A 20,856-nucleotide genomic window follows, 5' to 3' on the forward strand; every position below is an offset into this window, starting at 1 on the left:
CAGGGGTCACAGTTTAAGAATAAGGGCTGGGCCATTTAGGACTGAGATGAGGAAAAGCTTTTTCACCCAGAGAGTTGTGAATCTGTGGAATGCTCTGCTACAGAAGGCAGTAGCGGCCAATTCACTGGATGTTTTCAAGAGAGAGTTTGATTTAGCTCTTCGGGTAAAGGCAGCAAGGGATATGGGAAAAAAGCAGGAACGGGGTACTGATTTTAAATGATCAGCCAAGATCATATTGAATGGCAGTGCTGTCTCGAAGGGCTCAATGGCCTGTTCCTGGACCTATTTATCTATGTTTCTAAGCAAGTAAAAATGTACACATTTTATTGTAACATTTCATACATCTGAGAGAATGAAGTATCACAAAAAAAAAATTAAAAGTAATAATATTTATTTTGGGATAGTGGGATAGTCAAGTAGTAATTATAGCCTTTAACAATTTATCTCAGAAGGTTGGGTCTCTGAAACACTCTCAGATGATGAAAGCAATCTTTGAATATTCTTTAACACGGAAAAATACAGCAGAAGGGAGAGGCCCATTGGCCCACCATGATGCCAAATTAAACTAATTCCATCTGCCTGTATATGGTCAAAATTGCTCTATTCCTGGCCTGTTCATGTGTGTGTCTAAACGCATCTTGAAATGCATCTTAAACATCTTCACCCTATCTACAGCTAGATACGATAGCGGTTCCTCTCTGGAAGCACTATCTTAGCATCCATCATTCTCTGTGTAAATAAAATTACCTCATTAATCTGAAACATAACTCATATTATGTTTTCCAAGTTTGCCCAACCACTCTTTATCACTAATACTCTCTAATTCCGAATTTCGGGGGGTGGTGGGGTGGGGTGGGGGAAACCTTTCTTTTATTAGGTCTCTTCCCCGGGGCGCAGCTCGGCCGCGGGGCCTTCCATCGCCCGCGGGGCCTTCCATCGCCGGCGCGGCTCGGCCGCTGGACTTAACATCGCCGGCGCGGCTCGGCCGCTGGACTTAACATCGCCGGCGCGGCTCGGCCGCTGGACTTAACATCGCCGGCGCGGCTCGGCCTTCCATCGCCTGGCGTGGCTCGGCCGCTGGATTTAACATCGCCAGCGCGGCTCGGCCGCGGGACGTTTCAGTGCCCGGCGCGGCTTGGCCGCTGGACTTAACATCGCCGGCGCGGCTCGGCCGCGGGACGTTTCAGTGCCCGGTGCGGCTCGGCCGCGGGGCCTTCCATCCCCTTGCGGGAGCTGTGCGTGTCGGTCGCCTCGTTAGGGGTCGAGCTGCCTGTCCGTGGGGGGAAGAGAGTGGAAGTTTTGTTGCCTCCATCACAGTGAGGGGGTGTTTGGACTCACTGTGATGGATGTTTGTGTTGGGGTCGTGTGTCCTGTGTACTTTTTTTTTCTTCTTCTTTTTTTTGTTGTGTTTTGTGACTGCTGTAATTTCGTTCGGTATTTGTACCGAATGACAATAAAGTTATTCAAATTCAAATTCAAAAATTCTTTTCCTGCTGAACCTTTTTCTGCACCCTCTCCAAAATGCCCAAATTTAAATTCCCAGCCAGATTACTGACTTGAGGATGACGATGAAAAAGACTAAAGCACAGTCTATTCAGTGCACAAATAAGGAATCAATGACAGCAACTTCTGGATTGCCATGCAAACTCTATACAGTCAGTTTCTTGGTCTTGATGACAAGCGCTGACAGTTTCATCTTGCTGGCAATGCAAATTCTGACACATCAGTTTTATTTTAATGGAAATGCTGAGTGATGTGAAGTGTAGAGGGACTTGATGGCTTGGGTTTACGAGAACTTAAAAAATTACAACCGGGCTCGATTTTTTTAATTATTCCTGCAATCAGCATTATTTCAGTTTTATTACATAGGCCTAAAACAGTGATTCCTAACCTGATAATGAGCCCAGCATGCCTCCCATATTCGGAGTGCCTCTGCTTCAGGAAACTCGCGTTTAAAGCAGAGAAGAATCCATCGATGGCAGAACAGCATCTGGAGCCCATCCTCACCCAAGGACGCCAAATGGTGGTAGAAACGGGGATGCATCAATCGCAGCAACTCGCTTAGGTACAGCTTTAAAATGAAAAGCACATGCGGAAACCACATAGATTTAGGAAAACTCATTACACACATTAATTTACACACACATAATACACACACACACACATATATATATATATATATATATATATACACACAACTATATATATATATACACACACACACACACACTATATACACATACACTATATATATATACACACACACTATATATACACTTCGATCGCCTCAACTGCGGATGGTTCGACTGCCCCGACCGCAGGAGAATAAAGAGGAAGAGGATTGGAATTTTCTGCCTTCCATCACAGTGGGGAATCCACTGTGGTGGATGTTTATGTTAACTTTTATGTAGTTGTGTGTCTTGTTGCGTTTTTTTTCATATGGCTGTATGGTAATTCGCATATCACTGTACCTTAATTGGTACACGTGACAATAAAAGACCTTTGAAACCTACATGTTACATATATACATACACTATACACACGTATGTGTGTGCATAATGTTCTTAGAGACAAGTTCAAATTAATAGGCTTATAGAGTATATAGTTTAAGGAAAATAAGTTCTTAAAAATATTCTATACAGAATGAATAACTTTATGCATTATACTCCATTTGCACAAGGCAGTGGGTCTATTGGTGTTCTAAATTAGATTAATTTTATACAGCATGAAGGATTCACAGTTCTAATGCCAATACTGGAACACTTGCACATACGAATAATTTCATTGTAATCACTGAAATACTTTCCAAATGGCAAAGTTAAATTTCAATATGTTCATTTAGCTATTTACATGATATCTGCTGCAAATAGTCAATATCAGCTGTGAATTCTCATTGAAAATTATCAAAACTGCTCAAAATGTTAGGTTGTAAATACTAAAAAAGAAACAATATTTACTGAAATGTGATTTATTCCCAACTGTCTTGTATGTAAAGTATCTTTAAGGCATTTGCACGTTATCCTATAAGGATACGTATTGACCAGAATTTGATGGTCTGTTTAGAAATAAACATTTGTCCAAATAAATTGTCTTCACTTTCCAATCCAATCACTTTTTCCATCTGATTCATCACTTACCAATTGTTTTTCCATATCATCATCCCGCGGTGAACTGATGAAAATTGTATTCTGCATTAGTCCAACAAAACACCAAAATGTGTCGGATTCATCCCTGACTTCTGACAAGATTGGAGCCACCAGATCCGACATCCCCTGTGAGTACCCTACCTCAGGGCTGTAAACAGCATAGTTCAGCAAAATGCTCCTGTGAAGATATTTAATTAAATAGACATGTTACATTTTAGGACTTTAAACGATTTTTTTTTATTCAGGGAGAGGAATTTGGAATTCTAGTGTGTTTTAAAAATTGAAAATGTATAGTTTGAAGAACAATGGAAACTGTTATGGGATTGGGATGCTCATCTTGTTCAGCCTTATGAAGGTAGTTTAAAGAGAGTGTGGAGAGAGGCCGGAAAGGGGGCACTGCTGTATAGCTGTTGTTAAAATTAATCGTTTTCTAGACACCCCCACGAGGGAGGGAATGTTGAGGATCAAAGACTCAAAAATTGGACATACTCCTCACCATCAGAGACGAAAAGAGAAAGACTTGCATTAATTTATTTTATCAACTTTAAAAAAAAATATTGCAACATGCTTCATTTGAATAAATTGTTTCGAAATGCATTCAATATTATGTGAACCAAGCACAGCACTAACTTAAATTACTTCAAATACATATTTAATGTAAAATATGCAAAATGTGATTTTATGCTGCATGAAAATCAGAGCTGAGAGTAGTTAAACTGTAATATTCAGATCACGTGGCTTTAAATTTAAGAAAGTACCACATTGCCACATTAGAAGTTGCCTTGTATGTTTATGAAAATGACACTTTTCTTTCATCTGGCCAAAATTATCCAAGCTACATAAATTCACACAACATCATTACCTCATTAATTCCACATTCGGGTTGTTTTCCCCTTTGTAAAACTGTTTGGATCGATCAGTTCGAACAACATCTTTATCAACAGTAAACTGAACTTTTCGCCAAAATTTTTCTTGCTCTTCGGGAGTCATTGACAACCTGCAAATGGGAGATGAAGTCAAATCTCAATTTCTGTCATTTACTCTTCATCTTGTTTTCCATCATTGTCTCATTTTCCAACCAGTTGTCATCTGACCACAAGCTGGGGAAAAATCTGCTATTACCATCTTGTACCCTCAGTAAACTGGTTTGCAATTTACATTTATAATTGCCATCGTCTATCAATTAAAATGTTTATGAATTATGTTTTGATGCTGGCACTGACATGGTTAATACATGTTCATGCTCAAAATATTTATTCTCTATTATTGGTAATTATTCAATGCAGGTAAATCCTACTGAAATACTGCCTTTTGAAACACAATGTTTTACTACAACATTACTTTACTGTTTGGGATGTTGCACTTTTGCAATTGTCAAATACAAATTTAAAATAAATTTATCATATATTTCCCAGCTCAGAAAATGTCATAGATTCAAATATTCTTTAAAACCTGGATGAAAAATCCACCTGTATACTACAGGAGGAATACACATACACCAGGAAACAAGGTGGTACACACACTCTAATGGTGCCGAATGGAGATGGTTGAAAGCTTCAACTTCCTAGGCATAAATATCATCTGTCCTGGACCAACTACATTGAAGCTATGACCAAGAAATCACAACAATGCCTCTACTTTCTCAGAGGCTGAAGGAAGTTTGGCATGTCTCCAACGACACTTATCAACTTCTATAGATACGCCGTTGAAAATATCCTGTCATGATGCATCATAGCTTGGTCTGGCAATACCTCACTTTAGTTTTCACCTCTCTCTCGCTTCATCTAACATTCCCATTTCATATCCAATTGTACATTCAATTTATACCCACTCCTATATCCACTTTGAGACCTTTGTGCTATATATTCCAAAAATAATGCAAAAACATGTGGAAGAGGAGTGGTCAAAATGTAGTAACAAGGAACAACAGATGCTGGTTTACCAAAGACAGATACAAAATGCTGGAGTAACTAAGCGGGTCAGGCAGCATCTCTGGAGAACATAGATAGGTGATGTTTTGGGTCGAGACTCTTCTTCAGATATAAAGGAAGAGGAGTAGGATTGGGCTGTTCAGCTCCCCAAGTTTATCCACCATCCTCTTTTTGAAAACAATTTAGTCTTCTGCTGCTGTTTCCTTGTTCATGGGCCAGATAATCCGATTCAATGCTCACCGCCATTCACCTTGCAACAATCGTTGGCTACCGAGAGGAGATTTTCCTTCCACATATTAATCTAGCTCTTTTTTGAAAGGTACAATTGAATTTGCTTCCACCAGTCTCCCAAGCATGCATTCCAGTCCCCAATTACTTCATTATTTTCTCAATCGCTTTATTCTAATGTCCCCTGATACTTGACCCTTCTGCCATTGGGAACAGTTTTTATCTATAAACTCTGCTTAGATTAAAACTTCCCTATGTCATCCTTTTTCAATCTTCTCTGTTTTACGAATAATTTCCTCTACCCACTCCCTCTCACCCTCCCCTCCCCCCTCGCTCTGTTTCTGCAGTCCATCCAATAACTGACATTCCTCATTCCTGAAATAAATTTGGTAAGACTCTTAAACCCTCTCCAGCGCTTTCAAATTTCTCATAAAATGTGGAGATGAGAATGGAGCACAGTGCTCCAGATGTGGCCAAACCAATTATTTATAAAGTCTCATAATGACTTCCTTGCTCTTGTATTTCTAAAAGAACCACTATTTATTTCACTGCCCCAATTATTGCAAAACATATGCAAGGCTGTAATATACATCTGATATTTTTGTCTTTCAACTGTTGTTTCCATAATTTCTATTGCAGCTGTTCCTGACATCTTATGGTGTTGCTGATTGTCCATACATTGATATGCAGGCAATTCAGAATATTCTTATTTTTATGAATTCTGCTTTTATAACATTATTATTATTTTTCTATAATTATTCCCATTCATTGTTCTTTATTCCCTTATCTTTTCCTTATCTTTAAAGGTACTATTATTTTTGCTGAAACTATTAATCAATTTTAAGTTGAAATTATTTTCCAAGGTTCTTCATAGATTATTTTCCTTTCTTCATAGATCTCAGGGCAAGTTTGACTTAGATACAGGCCATTCAATAAACAGTCTTAAGACTGATCCCTCGATCAGTCTGAAGAAGGATCCCAGTCCGAAATGTAGTCTGTCCATTTTCCTCCTCAGATATTGCCTAACCTGTTGAGTTCCTTCAGCATTTTGTTTTTTGATCAAATAGCTTCTTAATAATTAAACTCATAATTAAACTGGATATGCATCAGGAAATAATAGCTGAACTTCAGGTAACGGGAGAGCAACAAAGAATTCATGTGCTTCTAAGAAACTTTACCTATTTTGCTGAAGTTCCTCATACTCCATTCGTTTCTGAATTCGCAGCGCTTCTCGTTCTTCTGACGTTGATTCACAGCTGTAAAACTGTAACAGAAATGGCCAGACCTCTCCACGGATTGTAGGGTCAATACCACCGAAGAATATCGCCTTTCAAAACAATAACAGAAAGCCTCATGATTCCTTTTCACACCTGTTCTTACTTAACAAAATTGTCTTAACTAAAACAAAGAGAATCAAGGTTTCTTGTGGTAAAACTTGTGGGAATATCTTTTACCTAGTTAAAATACTGTCATTAGTTGGAGAAGGCATGCAACTCAAATTATTTTTTGTAATGGTCAGGATGTAGATTTCACAGTTAACAAAAGCATTTAGTCTGAACATTTCTGTATGTCATGAGATGAAATATTTCTTAAAAAGATGTAACAGTAGTATCCTGTAGTTAAATAATAGTCTTTGGAGGATTTAAGCCAGCACAGGTTAACCAAACATAAAACATTCCAATGGACAATGCCAATAAAACTCAAAATTCCCCAGAAGACAGAATTTCATTTTTAATGACTGCATGTAAATTTCTCCTCGGTATATTCAGAATATGTGTCACCGAATACTCTGCAAACATCTACCAGTGAACTGTAGAAAGTATCCTGAATGTTTGCATCATAGGCTGGAGCACCAATTTCAATGCACAGAAACACAGGTAGTTATAGGGACACTGGGATTCAGTCTGGTCCATCACAGGCATGGCCTTCCACGACATCAAAAACATCTAAATGAGGCACTGTTTCAAGAGGGCAGCATCTATCACCAAGTATTTTCACTTCGGGTCATGTCCTGTTCTCACTGCTATAATTAGGCAGAAGGCACAATAACCTGAAGTCACAGATCACCAGGTTTAAGAACAGTACTGTCCTACAACTGTCAGGTTCTTGAACCAGTCTGCACAACCCTAATCTTACCCCGACAATAGAGCACTATAAATCACAATTTGCTACTATGGATTTAGTTCTTTATCTAATTGTGTTTTCAACTAATGTCTGATTTTGTTGTAGGCTTTTTTTCTTTTTACAGCCTTTTTTGGTGTGCTTATCTCTGGCTCTGTGCCTGTGAAGCTCCTGCAAGCAAGATTTTTATTGTACCTGTATCTCACCGTACCTGTAGACATGATAATAAAAAAATCTTGACTTGATTTACTGGCTTTGAGGTAAGTACCGTGTAGATTTAATAGGTTGATTTCTGAGATGTTGCCCTTTGAAGGGAAATCGAGCAAAATTGATCCATAACCCTGGCGTTCACATTTTTAAATAGTAAGAGATCAGGGATAATGGTAGACTGGGCAAGTAGGCGAGTATGAATCAGCCATTACATGAAATGGTGAAACAGGTTTGTATGGCTTCCTTCTGCTTCTATTTCTTGTTTTATGTTCTCGTAATTAGTTGTAGAAGAATGGACAGTATACTGTATTTGCCCACATAATATTCACATTTATACATCACAATTGATATCATGTCCTTGTTGCAAAATCCCCCGATCCCAAAAACAAATATCAATGAATAAATAAATAAATCATTGAAGCATCTCAAAGAATGTTACAATCAAAGCGCTGAAGGGTGATAACTTGTATGTCTAAACATTATGCAAATTCGCACAGGATAGAGTTAAATATGCACTCAAATAAGGGATAAATGTCCAGCCATTGGTGAACTCTTTCTGTGTGAGAAAGCAACCAATGGATCTTTTACATACACCGGAATGGACTGCTAACATCTCATCCAAATGGCAATGCATTATTTGCTCAATACCACACACAAGTGTAAGCCTAGATTAACAGCCGCTATTTACATAATGGTTTTAATGCAGCAAAAAAAATCCCAAAAACATTCATGGGAATGCTACCAAACAACATATTGATATGGAGCTATATGAGGAAGTATTAGGGCAAACAATCAAACTGTGGTCAAAGATATAAATAAATAAATAGGGAAAAGAGGAGGAGATGTTTTGAGATTGAATTTAAGAACTTAAGGCAAACAGCTGAAGAAATAGTTGTCAACTGAATTTGGGATTCCCAAGAGACTGTAATTGAGGGAGGGTTAATATTTGAGAATTAAAAACAAAGGGGCATAAGTTTAAGATGAGAGGAAGGAGCTAAAACAGATCTGAGGGGTAAGTTTTATTTTTATACAGAGGACTTGAATCCACAGTCGCCGTCAGTACATATGTGTGCTTAGATTTAAGAATTACTACAGATAAATATTCCCATTTTAAGAAATCGGACAAACAAGAATTCTGCTCACTGCTTCTTGCTAATCCTGGCTGTGGTCTCAGCTGTGCCAAGAGCATCACTGTGTTGCTGTCAGGGCTCCACAGGGCACTCACTTCCTGCAGTTCAGCACTAATCTTCTCCCTGCTGGTGTAGAAACTCACCAACTCTAGTTGTGGAAACTTAACGAGTCCCAAATCCCAAACCGTATTGTGGCTATCACATGATAATGAAGCTGGGCAGGGATCAGCAACTCTTTCAAATGGGATAAATACAAGGCTTTGAGCAAAAAAAACTCCACAGATATCCATTAAGTAAAGCCAATGAAAAAAAGATGAGGTTCAGAACAAATATAAATATATATATTTTTTTAAATCCCATATCTCATAATCTGCCAGATAAATTCACAGTACATACTCTTTTTTCTCCCTCGTTTATCATATTGTTTACAATGTATTATGTTTCTGTTGTGCTGCAGCAAGTAAGAATTTCATTGTTCTATCTGGGACATATGACAATAAAACGCGCTTGACTCTAAATTGGGTTGTATGAATAAAGAATTAAACAATGCAGCAGAACTGAGAATGACAGACTTTCAAAACATTTTTTTCTCCACATGGGTGATTACCAGTTCATTGAGAGGAGGATCCCAGGGCATTAGCAGCTAGAAATCAGCGATAGGTGTAAGAAAACCACCAGAAGCTGTACTGTTGACCAGCATGATAGAAGACATGCTGCTGGGATAATAGTAGTGCAAGCACAGTATGGAAGCATTACATAGGCAAATCTTAAGTTAAGTATGAACACCAGAAATTGTACGAAGAAAACAATGACAATAAGACTGTCAAAAGTTCCTACGTAATCTGACTCGTATTCCGTATCAATGTTAAGACTAAAAATCTTTCTACTGCCAGTACTCGTGTAGATTTCGGCTACCTTCATAACAATAAAACTGGCATTAAAAGGTGCAAATACAGCCGAACGCATCTGAGGGAACACATTCTCTGTCTGGGGTAGTCATTCAAAAGACAACAGGAAGCCAAATGGCAGAGAGCAGAAATTAATGCAGATATATTTAAAAAGATGTACATTTTTTCACTTTTAAATAAAAAAGAACCTCAACTACTTAATATTCTCTTCAGCAGATCCAGGGTGAGAGGCTGGGTAGGAAACTGCAGACTTTTTCATGGTCTCTCTGCCAATCCTCATCTGTGGCCAGCTGGTATGATATGCTAGAGCTAGATTGTGATATAAGATACAGCCAAATTTTCATGCTTCCTTTTGACAAGGCACCTCATTCAGTACTGTATCCAGTGATAAAGCCAAGATCAGCAGTTAGCTGCCTGAAGAAATACAACTCGTGGCTAGGATACAATTTTTTTCTAAATCATGGACAAAATGTGCTAAACATGTTAGACTGATGGGTTGCTCCATTATTCCCCAACCGATTAGTTTGTTTACTTTCAGCATTGAAAATGAAATTCATTTTTCAGCCACATTCATGTATTCAACAACAGATCAGCTGCAGCCAATAGGAGATATTTTAACAAAAATTACACCCCTGGGCAAAAAAACAAGAATGTCGGGATAAACTCAGTTATTACATATCAGTCAGTTTACCTTCAGTGGTGGGTACATTTCTTGAAGCAATAATAGGGAAAAAAATTAGCAGTCATTTGACAAGTGTGGTTGGAGTGGAGATAGCCAGGCTGGATTTGCTAATGGGAAATGATGTCCAACTAGCTGGATAGATTTTTGTTGAGAAAGAAATAGAAACAGATTGTTGATGAAGGAAATGTGGTGATGTGGACTTACAAAAGGCAAAGACAAATCTAAAGTGAGCATATAATAGGACTGTCATCAAAATTAAAGCCCATGGAATAAAAGCAGCTTTAACAGACTGGGTACAAAATTGACAGGAAGCAGAGAAGGGTTGTGTATCAGGCTGCAGGGAAATGCAGAGTGAAATTCATGGGGGGGGGGGGGGGGTCAGAGCAAGGACCATTGCTTTTCTTAATATATATTAATGATTTGGACCAGGTTTATAGAAACAGATTTTTTAATTTACAGAAAACATAAAACTGGAAGGTTTAGTGATCTGTGTGGAGGATGGTGAAGACAAAGGTTTCACAGATAAGCTGGTAGAACGGGTTCTTGGGTCACATATGAAATTTAATACTGAGAAGTGCAAAGTATGGCATTCAGGCAAAAAGAATGAGAAGACTCAATATAAACTAGAGGCCATTATTCAAATAGGGATAAAGAACAGAAAGAACTGGGAATATATGTAATTAATTGAACGTGGCAGGGCAGTTTGATAAAATGGTTGAATAAATGTTCTTGTATAAAGACAAGCATGAAGAGCAAGGAAGTCATGATGAGCATCACAGAACACTGATTAAGAATGTAAGAAATAGTAGTATAAGCAAGCCATTTAACAAAATCATGGTTGATCTTTTTGCTCATCGCCATTTCCCTGCCCAATTCCCATAACCCTTACTCCTCTAATATCCAGAAATCTATTACTCAGTTTTGAATACAATCAATGAGTCAGCCTCCACAGCTTTCCACAGGAAGTGGAAAATTCCAAAGCTTCAACTGAATTTTGTTTTTCTCATTTCCATCCTAAATGGCCTACTCCTTGTTTGGAGCTTGTGAACCCCCTTAAATCTCTGGACTCCCCAATGAAGGGAGGTTTCCTCCCCATACCTGTCAGGTCAAGCTCACTAGGACATTTTGATCTTTCAGTAAGGCTTACTAAATTGCTCCTCATATAGCAGGTTCATCATCTCGGGAACCAGTCTAGTCAATCTTCCCCACACACCCTCAATATAAAGTATATCTTGTTTGGTAAAATGGCTAAACGTGTACAGAATATTTCAATTATGCTCTCACGTAGATCCTATATGATTGTGGACATTCTCAGTCTGAAGAAGGGTCACCTATTCCTTTTTTCCAGACAATTTTCCAATAACACCAAAAGTGTCACCTATTCCTTTTTCCCAGCTATGCTGCCTGACCCGCTGAGTTACTGAGTATAAACTAACATCTGCACTTCCTACACCTATATGATTGTACTAAGACTTGTCCATTCTCATCTTCAAATGCTCCAACAATAAAACCCTTTGCCATTTGCATTCCAAAGATCTTGCTGCATCTACATGTTAGCTTTCAATGAATGTGTGCAAGATCAACTTGATACCCAATGAACACTAATTCACCCATCCTTCACCATTTCCTAACCAGGACCCCATCTTAGCCATTCCCTTTACATTCACTCATTTAAACTCTGATGTTGTTAAGTTGGAATGGGTGCAGAGAATATTTACAAGGATGTTGACAGGACCCGAGAGCCTGAGCTGTATGGAGAGGTTGAGCAGGCTAGGAATAGATAGGGTAAATGCACAGTCTTTTACCCAGCATAGGGGAATTAGAATCATAGGTTTAATGTGAGGGGGGGAACCAGGAACCTGAGGAGCAACTTTTCTTTTACACAAAGGGTGGTAGGTTTATGGACAGCGCTGCTGGAGGAGGTAGTTGAAGCAGGTACTATTACAATGTTTAAAATACATTTGGACAGGTACATGGATAGGATAGGTTTAGAGTGATATGGGCCAAATGCAGGTAGGTAGGACTAGTGTAGAAGGGTAGGTAGGACTAGTGTACTAGTGGTCGACATGGGCAAGTTGGGCCGAAGGACCCGTTTCCACGTTTTATGACGATGACACATTTGGACCCCATTTCGCATCCTTTCGTGAATTCACCAAGGTCCCAGTTCAGGCAGTCTCTTTAAACTCAGTGGGGCTCCTTTTCCCATCCTGCAGGATTTTTTTCTTCCTTGGATTGTACATTTGCTTTTCTTTTGGGAAAATCTTCAGGAAGCAGTGACAGGAGAAGTGAACAGGCAGAAGGAGTGTTGGAGGAAGGGGAGGAACAGAGCCAGTGAGAAGGGATAAGGAGCGAAGAGAAACAAAAGAAAGAAAAGAGGGAGGGCAAAACACCAAAACATTCTAAGAGGCTTTGAGTAGTTATTTAACTGTCTGGATAGCTGGATATTTTGAAGAAAGACACAAAATTCTGGAGTAACTCAGCAGGACAGGCAGCATCTCTGGAGAGAAGGAATGGGTGATGTTTTGGGTCGAGACCCTTCTTCAGATTGAAGTCAGGGGAGTAGGTGGTGCAGAGATAAAATGTAGTCAGAGACAATAAGACTGGTTGGAGAACTGGAAAGAGGGAGGAAATGTAGAGAGGGGGAAAGCAAGGACTATTTGAAGTTAGAGAAGTCAATGTTCATACCGCTGGGGTGTAAGCTCCCCAAGCAAAATATGAGGTGCTGTTCCTTTAATTTGTGCTGGGCCTCACTCTGCCAATCGAAGAGACCCAGGCCAGAAAGGTTAGTGTGGGAATGGGAGGGGGAGTTAAAGTGTTCAGCAATGGGGAGATCAGGCAGGTTTAGGTAGACTGAGCGGAGGTGTTCAGCGAAACGATCGCCGAACCTGCGCTTAGTCTCGCCGATATACAGGAGTCCACACCTGGAACAGCAGATACAGTAGATGACGTTGGAGGAAGTGCAAGTGAACCTCTGCCTCACCTGAAAAGACTGGCGGGGTCCTTGGACGGAGGTGTAGGGACATGTGTTGCATCTCTTGCAGTTGCTGGGGAAAGTAACAGGGAAGGGGGTGGTTTGGGTGGGTAGGGATGAGTTGACCTGGGAGTTGCGGAGGGACCGGTCTCTGCGGAAAGCAGAAAATGGTGGAGATGGGAAGATGTGGCTAGTAGTGGGATCCCGATGGAGGTGGCGAAAATGTTGGAGGATTATGTACTGTTTGCGATGGCTGATGGGGCGGAAGGTGAGGACAATGGGGACTCTGTCCTTGTTACAAACGGGGGGAGGGGGAGCAAGAGCAAAGTTGGGAGATAGCGAGGAGACCCTAGTGAAAGCCTCATCCATAATGGAAGAGGGGAACCCCCGTTCCCTAAAGAATGAGGACATCTCTGATGACCTGGTATGGAACACCTCATTTTGGGCGCAGATGCGGCGTATACGGAGGAATTGGGAGTAGGGGATAGAGTCTTTGCAGGAAGCAGGGTGGAAAGAAGTGTAATTTAGATAGCTATGGGAGTCAATGGATTTATTACAGATGTCAGTCGATAGTCTGTCTCGATGGAAATGGTGAGATTTAGAAACAATAGGGAGTTATCAGAGATGGTCCAAGTGGATCCTAGCTGGATATTTGTTTTCTTGGGATATCATTATTCAGTACTAAATTCACCTTTTTGAGATGTCCAAGCTCATTTTACAATTCAGTTTTAAATAAGGTATGGTCTAAATTGTGTAAGTGAAAATAGCTTCATCCTGTAGTGGACCACATTGAAACTCATTTCTAATTATCTCTCATTCTCTTTTTTTGAATTCACCTATTTACCAGAAATTGTCTCCAGGCCCCTGACCGAGTTTCCATAGAAATGACTTCTAACAAAGGAATCAGCAGCTAGGATGTTCTCTGCTCCTTTCTTGTGGGAAATAAGCTTGTTATACTCAGCTTCCTTGGTAGCTAATGTAACCCCTCTTTTTAAGAAAAGAGGAAGAGAGAAAACAGGGAATTATAGACCAGTTAGCCTGACATCGGTAGTGGGGAAGATGCTCGAGTCGATTATTAAAGATGTAATAGCAGCGCATTTGGAAAGCAGTGACAGGCTCGGTCAAAGTCAGCATGGATTTATGCAGGGAAAATCATGGTTGATTAATCTTCTAGAATTTTTTTGAGGATGTAACAAGTAGAATGGATAAGGGAGAGCCAGTGGATGTGGTGTATCTGGACTTTTAAAAAGCCTTTGACCACGTCCTACACAAGAGATTAGTGTGCAAAATTAGAGCACATGGTAATGGCGGTAAGGTATTGACATGGATAGAGAACTGGTCGGAGGACAGGAAGCAAAGAGTAGGAATTAATGGGTGCTTTTCAGAATTGCAGGCAGTGATTAGTGGGGTGCTGCAAGGCTCAGTGCTGGGACCCAAGTTATTTACAATATATATTAACGATTTAGACGGAAGAATTAAATGTAACATCTCCAAGTTTGTGGATGACACACAGCTGGCTGGCAGTTTGAGCTGCGAGGAGGATGCTATGAGGCTGCAGGGTGACTTGGATAGGTTGGGTGAAGGCAGATGCATGGCAAATGCAGTATAATGTGGATAAATGTGAGGTTATCCACTGGTGGCAAGAACAAGAAGGCAGATTATTGTCTGAATGGTGTCAAATTACGAAAAGGGGAGTGCAACGAGACCTGGGTGTGCTTGTACATCAGTAATTCAAAGTAAGTATGCAGGTACAGCAGGCAGTGAAGAAAGCTAATGGCATGTTGGCCTTCATTACGAGAAGATTAGAGTATTTGAGCAAGGAGGCCCTACTGCAGTTGTATAGGGCCCTGGTGAGACCACACCTGGAGTACTGTATGCAGTTTTGGTCTCCTAATTTGAGGTAGGACCTTCTTGCTATTCAGGGAGTGCAGCGTAGGTTCACCAGGTTAATTCCCGGGATGGCGGGACTGATATTTGATGAAAGAATGGATCAACTAGGCTTATATTCACTGGAATTTAGAAGCAGGAGGGGATCTTATAGGAACATATAAAATTCTTAAGGGATTGGACAGGCTAGATGCAAGAAAAATGTTCCTGATGTTTTGGGAGTCCAGACCAAGGGTCACAGTTTATGGGGTAGGCCATTTAGGACTGAGATGAGGAAAAACTTTTTCACCCAGAGATGCGAATCTGTGGAATTCTCTGCCACAGAAGGCAGTAGAGGCCAATTCTCTGGATGTTTTCAAGAGAGTTAGATACCGCTCTTTGGGCTAATGGAATCAAAGGATTTGGGGGGAAAGCAGGAATGGGGTACTGATTTGGGATGATCAGCCATGATCATATTGAATGGTCGAAGGGCCGAAAGGCATACTCCTGCACCTATTTTCTATGTTTCTTTGCTGACCAAATCATAAGAAAACATTGGAGGTTATCCTTAATATGCCCAACCCTGTTTGCCAACTCGTCAACTTAATTCTTAAGTTATTCACAAACCTTGCGAAGTTTGTATTCCTCTTCCACCTGGCCAACTTCATTCAGATGGTTCAGCCAAATAGTCACATCCAACCGTTTGTACATGTTCTCCTCGGGATGAGTCTCAGTCGATGGAAGGTTTGGCCGCCTGATTGAAAACTGCATACAAGCCTTTACATCAGATACCTGGGGGCAATAAGACTTGTGATATTTGTTTCATTCTGCAACAAATATATGGCTATTAATAAGCATCAAAACAAAAATGCAATAGACCTGTTCTACTGAAGTAAAATGTACAAAATGGAAATAACATTCATAAAAAATTCAATCAGGTTGGCAGCTGGTGCTTTTAACTGGTCTACTGACAGGTGAATTCTCAGGATCCAGTTTAAATCCTGTGAATAAATGAATTAATTTTATTCCTTTTTTGAAAAGTCAATTACTTTGATCTAGTGCTAATTTCAGCATGGGTAGTCACTACTATCAAATAAATTCAGGTCCAGTAAAGCAGTTGCTCCTTAATGTTCATAGACAACCGCTCAATTAGGATTGCTGTATGCAGTGAAACCTGTTTAAACCCAAGCATCGTATCTGCATTTACCGCCACCCCTGGCGGTGCGTTCCAGGCAACAATCTCCTCTGCATAAAAAAAAAACTTGCCTCTCACGTCTTCTTTAAACTATGGCCTCTAATCTGACATTTCCACCTGGGAAAAAGGCTCTGATTGTTTAGCTCCGCATTTCATAATGTTATACACCGATCAGCCAAAACATTATGACCACTGACAGGTGAAGTGAATAACATTGGTTATCTTGTTATAACGGCACCTGTCAAGGGATGAGATATATTAGGCAGCAAGTGAACAGTCAGTTCTTGAAGTTGATGTGTTGGATGCAGGAGAAATGGGCAAGAGTAAAGACCTGAGCAACTTTGACAAGGGCCAAATTGTTATGGCCAGCGACTGGGTCAGAGCAGCTCTCAAATGGCAAGGCTTGTGGGGTGCTCCTGGTCGGCAGTGGCGAGTACCTACCGACAGTGGTCTGAGGAGGGACAAACCACAAACCGGCGACAGGGTGGTGGGCACCCAAGGTTCATTGATGAGCGAGGGCAACGAAGGCTATCCTGTCTGGTCTGAACCGACTGTGGGAAGATGACAAGCCGGTGGAGGGAGTGTGATGCTCTGGGCAATGTTCTGCTGGGAAACCCTGGGTCCGGCCGTTCATGTGGACATCAATTTGACACGTGTCACCTACCTAAACATCGTTGCAGACCAGGTACAACCCTTCATGGCAATGATATTCCCTGATGGCAGTGGCTTCTTTCAACAGGATAATGCGCCCTGCCACACTGCACACATTGTCCGGGAGTGGTTTGAGGAACATGATGAAGTGTTCACAGTGTTGCCCTGGCCTCCAAATTCTCCAGATCTCAATCCGATTGAGCATCTGTGGGATGTGCTGGATCAACAAGTCCGATCCACGGCGGCTCCACCTCGCAACTTACAGGACTTGAAGGATCTGCTGCTAATGTTTTGGTGCCAGATACCACAGGACACCTTCAGGGGTCTTGTAGAGTCCTTGCCTCGGTGGGTCGGCGCTGTTTTGGCGGTGCATGGAGGACCAACAGCTTATTAGGCAGGTGGTCATAATGTTTTGGCTGATCGGTGTATACTCCCACCAAGTCCTATCAACCTCCAATGGTCCACAAAAAAAAATCCAAGTTTGTCCAACCTCTCCTTATAATACCCACTAATTCAGGCAGTATTCTGGTAAACCTTTGCTGCACCCTAGCCAAAACCTCCACATCTTTCATGTAATGGGACAACCGCAACTGCACACAATTCATTAATTGTGGCCTAATCAAAGTTTTATAAACCTGCCACATGATCCATGTCTAGATCAATGAAGGCAAGCATACCAGATGCCTTCTTTTCTACTCTATCTAATCATGTTACCATTTTCACAGAACTATAATCTTGGACCATAAGATTCGTCTGTACATCGATACTGTCAAGAACCGCCACTAACTGTGGTCAAATTAAACTCTATCAGCCATTTCTACGTCCACATCTGCATTTGATTTATATCCTTTGATAGCCTTCCTCACTGTCCTCAACTCCACCAATTTTGGTGTCATCTGCAAACTTACTAATGACCCCATCTACACCCACATCTAAGTATTTGATTTTTATATTCACGCATATACACATATACACACATACACACATACATACACACATATCCACATATATATATACTTACACACATATATATATAGACACACACACACACACATAAATAAACAATAAAAAACAGAGGTCCCAGCACAGGTCCCTGCGGTACAAACTACTGGTCACATATCTCTGGCCAGAATAACTGGCCACTCCCACTAATGGCCTCTATGTCTTCTACGAGTAAGCTGGTTTTAAATCTAATCTACAAAGTTACTGTGGATCTGCTACATCTTAATCTTGTGGATCTACCTAACGTGGTGGACTATATCATATGCCTTACTAAAATCCACATAGACAATATCTACTGCCCTCCCATCAATCACCTTTGTCACCTCCTCAAAAATCTCAATCAAATTTATAAGACATGACCTGTTGCAGCCAAAGCCATACTGATGATCCCCAATTCACACTATCTTCCAAATGCATGTAAACCCTATGCTGAAAAATCGTCTCCAATAGCTTCCCTACTGCCGATGTGAGGTTCACCGGACTATTCCTATGCACTATACATTACTACTAATATTTACAATCAAGGAACCAATACATTTGAGTTATGAACTCAGGTTGGACATGCTAATTTACCGGTCAACTCTAATTGACCTAACTGATCAATAGCCATCTTTTTCTTCTTCCCCAAAACTTGTGGTGGATAAGTTTTTAAAAAAGAGCAGAAAGTATGTCAATTTTTATTTCGTTCTCCAGCAGTGTTTATGTTATTCATAGCAATGTCCAGAAGATGAATCATGGGGATTTCAGAACTTCAAAGCAAATTGTTGTTGGCACCATGCATGCTTCGATCATTCCATTGTTCCTTGAGTTTTATGACAGCCACTGATATAAAACACAGACTCTCTTATTCCTTTTAAATGTTTTGAACTCCACGATATAAGATGCATGCTTGCAAGCAGCATTTGGCAATCTGGAGTGGTCAAGTAACTTGATTGTAAAAAAGGTATTGAAAAAGTACAGACTGCCATGATTTGCACACTAATTTTTTTTAAAGATGCATCGAGATGTCTCGTATGGTGATGTTCCCACATTTCCTTCCTGCTATTAAATGCCAGTGCTCTTCTTGGCCTCAGCTAGAAGTTGCACAGCTGAGATGGTGAGAATTCACCATTTGCAAAGTCTTGCCAAACTAAAGTACACACAGCTACTTTGAACCAAGCAAAAAAAAAATCATGGTCTCTACAGGGAAATCATTTACTAAACAATAAAGCAATATATAAGTAACAAAAAGCATAATGTCCAAACACTAATAAATTTAACTGGAATGGAATCAAGAAACACATACAGAATGCAGTTAAATGGGTCTCCATAAAGCCACAGATGGCCCAGGCTATAATTCAGGCCAAAGGGATTTCACAAAACACTAAATTAATATGGCGTGTTTTAACACTCAGTGATTGCACTCCTAAAATCAATTAACAAAATGCAAATTAAATTATAGAGCAATAGCATCAGACAGCTAACCAAGATGCCCCTAGTCTAACTCTCTGCCTTAAATAATGTGAACTTAGTTATCAGCATTTGGTGAGGTTTCACAGTTTGTGAAAGCTGTTTGATAGAACAGCTTAAAGAGGTGGAGAAAGGAAGGAAAGAAAAACTGTTTCAATCAATTCCAGTGTAAAAGTACACCTTCTACAAGCCAATATGGACTGACATTTAATGGGTGAATTTGTTGGCTCCAATGTTTACACCATTTCTTAGAAAAAGCACTCTGGATTTCCTGTGAAATATGAAAACTATTGAATAGATGAGTAACACAATACTTTAATCTGGTGTCTTTATAATGCCCTACCTTATTATTGGATTGCATTCAGGCCAGAAGCACAACAAATACATTTCAGCCTCGCAAACAATGATAAATGTGCACAATAGTAAGCATTTTATTATTTTAAAATGTTTCCTTCAGCCCGCCTTGCTAACTCTTTTTTTTCCCCCTGGAGGTGATGACTTTTGTCTTGTCAAGTTAAATTCTAAGTCTAAGTTTCCAGATTCTGTCACTTGTGCAGTGAATGTGGATCCTGTTGACCGAACTGAAGAAACTAGTGTACTGAGTGGTTGAGGCTACACCCAAAAAATCCAAATGTATTCTTCAATACTCACAGAAATGTGAAAATGGGACTTAGATTTTGCAGCATCAGAAAAAGAACCCCGAAGAAACACTAAGCATTTTAGCCAAACAAAAAAAGCAACTTATGCCAAAACCATTCCCTCATAAATGTCCTGCTTGACTGAGGCCCATGAATGATGCAATCACAACATTTCCCAGGACTTTCAGAAATTTATATGCACATCTGAGTTGCTTCAAAATAAACCATAATGGAAGAAAATCTTAACTAAGAGGTACTGATATGAATAATTACCTGGTCAGAACAGATGAAAAAGGGAAAACCAGGAGAATGGACAGGTATCATCCCAAGAGTGTGAATGGAAATATAGTCAAGATACATTTTTGAGTCAGCAGCTACCTCAACAACACGACAGGGACAATTTCAATGATCCAATTATACTTTATTGACATCAGATTTGTCCTTCCCTTGCTCCTTTTCCCTCCCTTTACTGTTCTCAATTCTGATAATAGTAACAAACATTTTATTTTTACACCAGATGCACCTTGATCTGCTGAATGTTTCTATCACGTTTTGTTTTATTTATGTTAATGCTAGAAAAAGGGACTTCTCAGTGCCTGGGTATGAAAGGATTGGGGCGGCACAGTGGAGCAGCAATAGAGTTGCTACCTCACAGTGCCAGAGACCCGGGTTCGATCCTGACTTCAGGTGTTGTCTGTGTGGAGTTTGTACGTTCTCCCTGAGACCGT

General features: G+C 40.2%; 1 protein-coding gene across 1 annotated transcript in view; it reads right to left on the bottom strand.

Moving 5' to 3' along the window:
• Positions 1-675: 675 nt before the first annotated feature.
• LOC144594748 (TBC1 domain family member 16-like) overlaps positions 676-20,856 on the bottom strand; it is a 77,851-nt gene continuing 57,670 nt past the window's right edge. The window contains exons 7-12 of the mRNA XM_078401592.1: positions 15,821-15,985; positions 6,484-6,632; positions 4,009-4,143; positions 3,138-3,324; positions 1,892-2,071; positions 676-729 (exon numbers count right to left, since the gene is read on the bottom strand). Coding sequence (XP_078257718.1) covers positions 676-729; positions 1,892-2,071; positions 3,138-3,324; positions 4,009-4,143; positions 6,484-6,632; positions 15,821-15,985 — 870 coding nt within the window. The remainder of the gene's footprint in view (positions 730-1,891; positions 2,072-3,137; positions 3,325-4,008; positions 4,144-6,483; positions 6,633-15,820; positions 15,986-20,856) is intronic.

The sequence above is a fragment of the Rhinoraja longicauda genome, chromosome 6 (assembly GCF_053455715.1).
Source record: "Rhinoraja longicauda isolate Sanriku21f chromosome 6, sRhiLon1.1, whole genome shotgun sequence".
Lineage (NCBI taxonomy): Eukaryota > Metazoa > Chordata > Chondrichthyes > Rajiformes > Arhynchobatidae > Rhinoraja > Rhinoraja longicauda.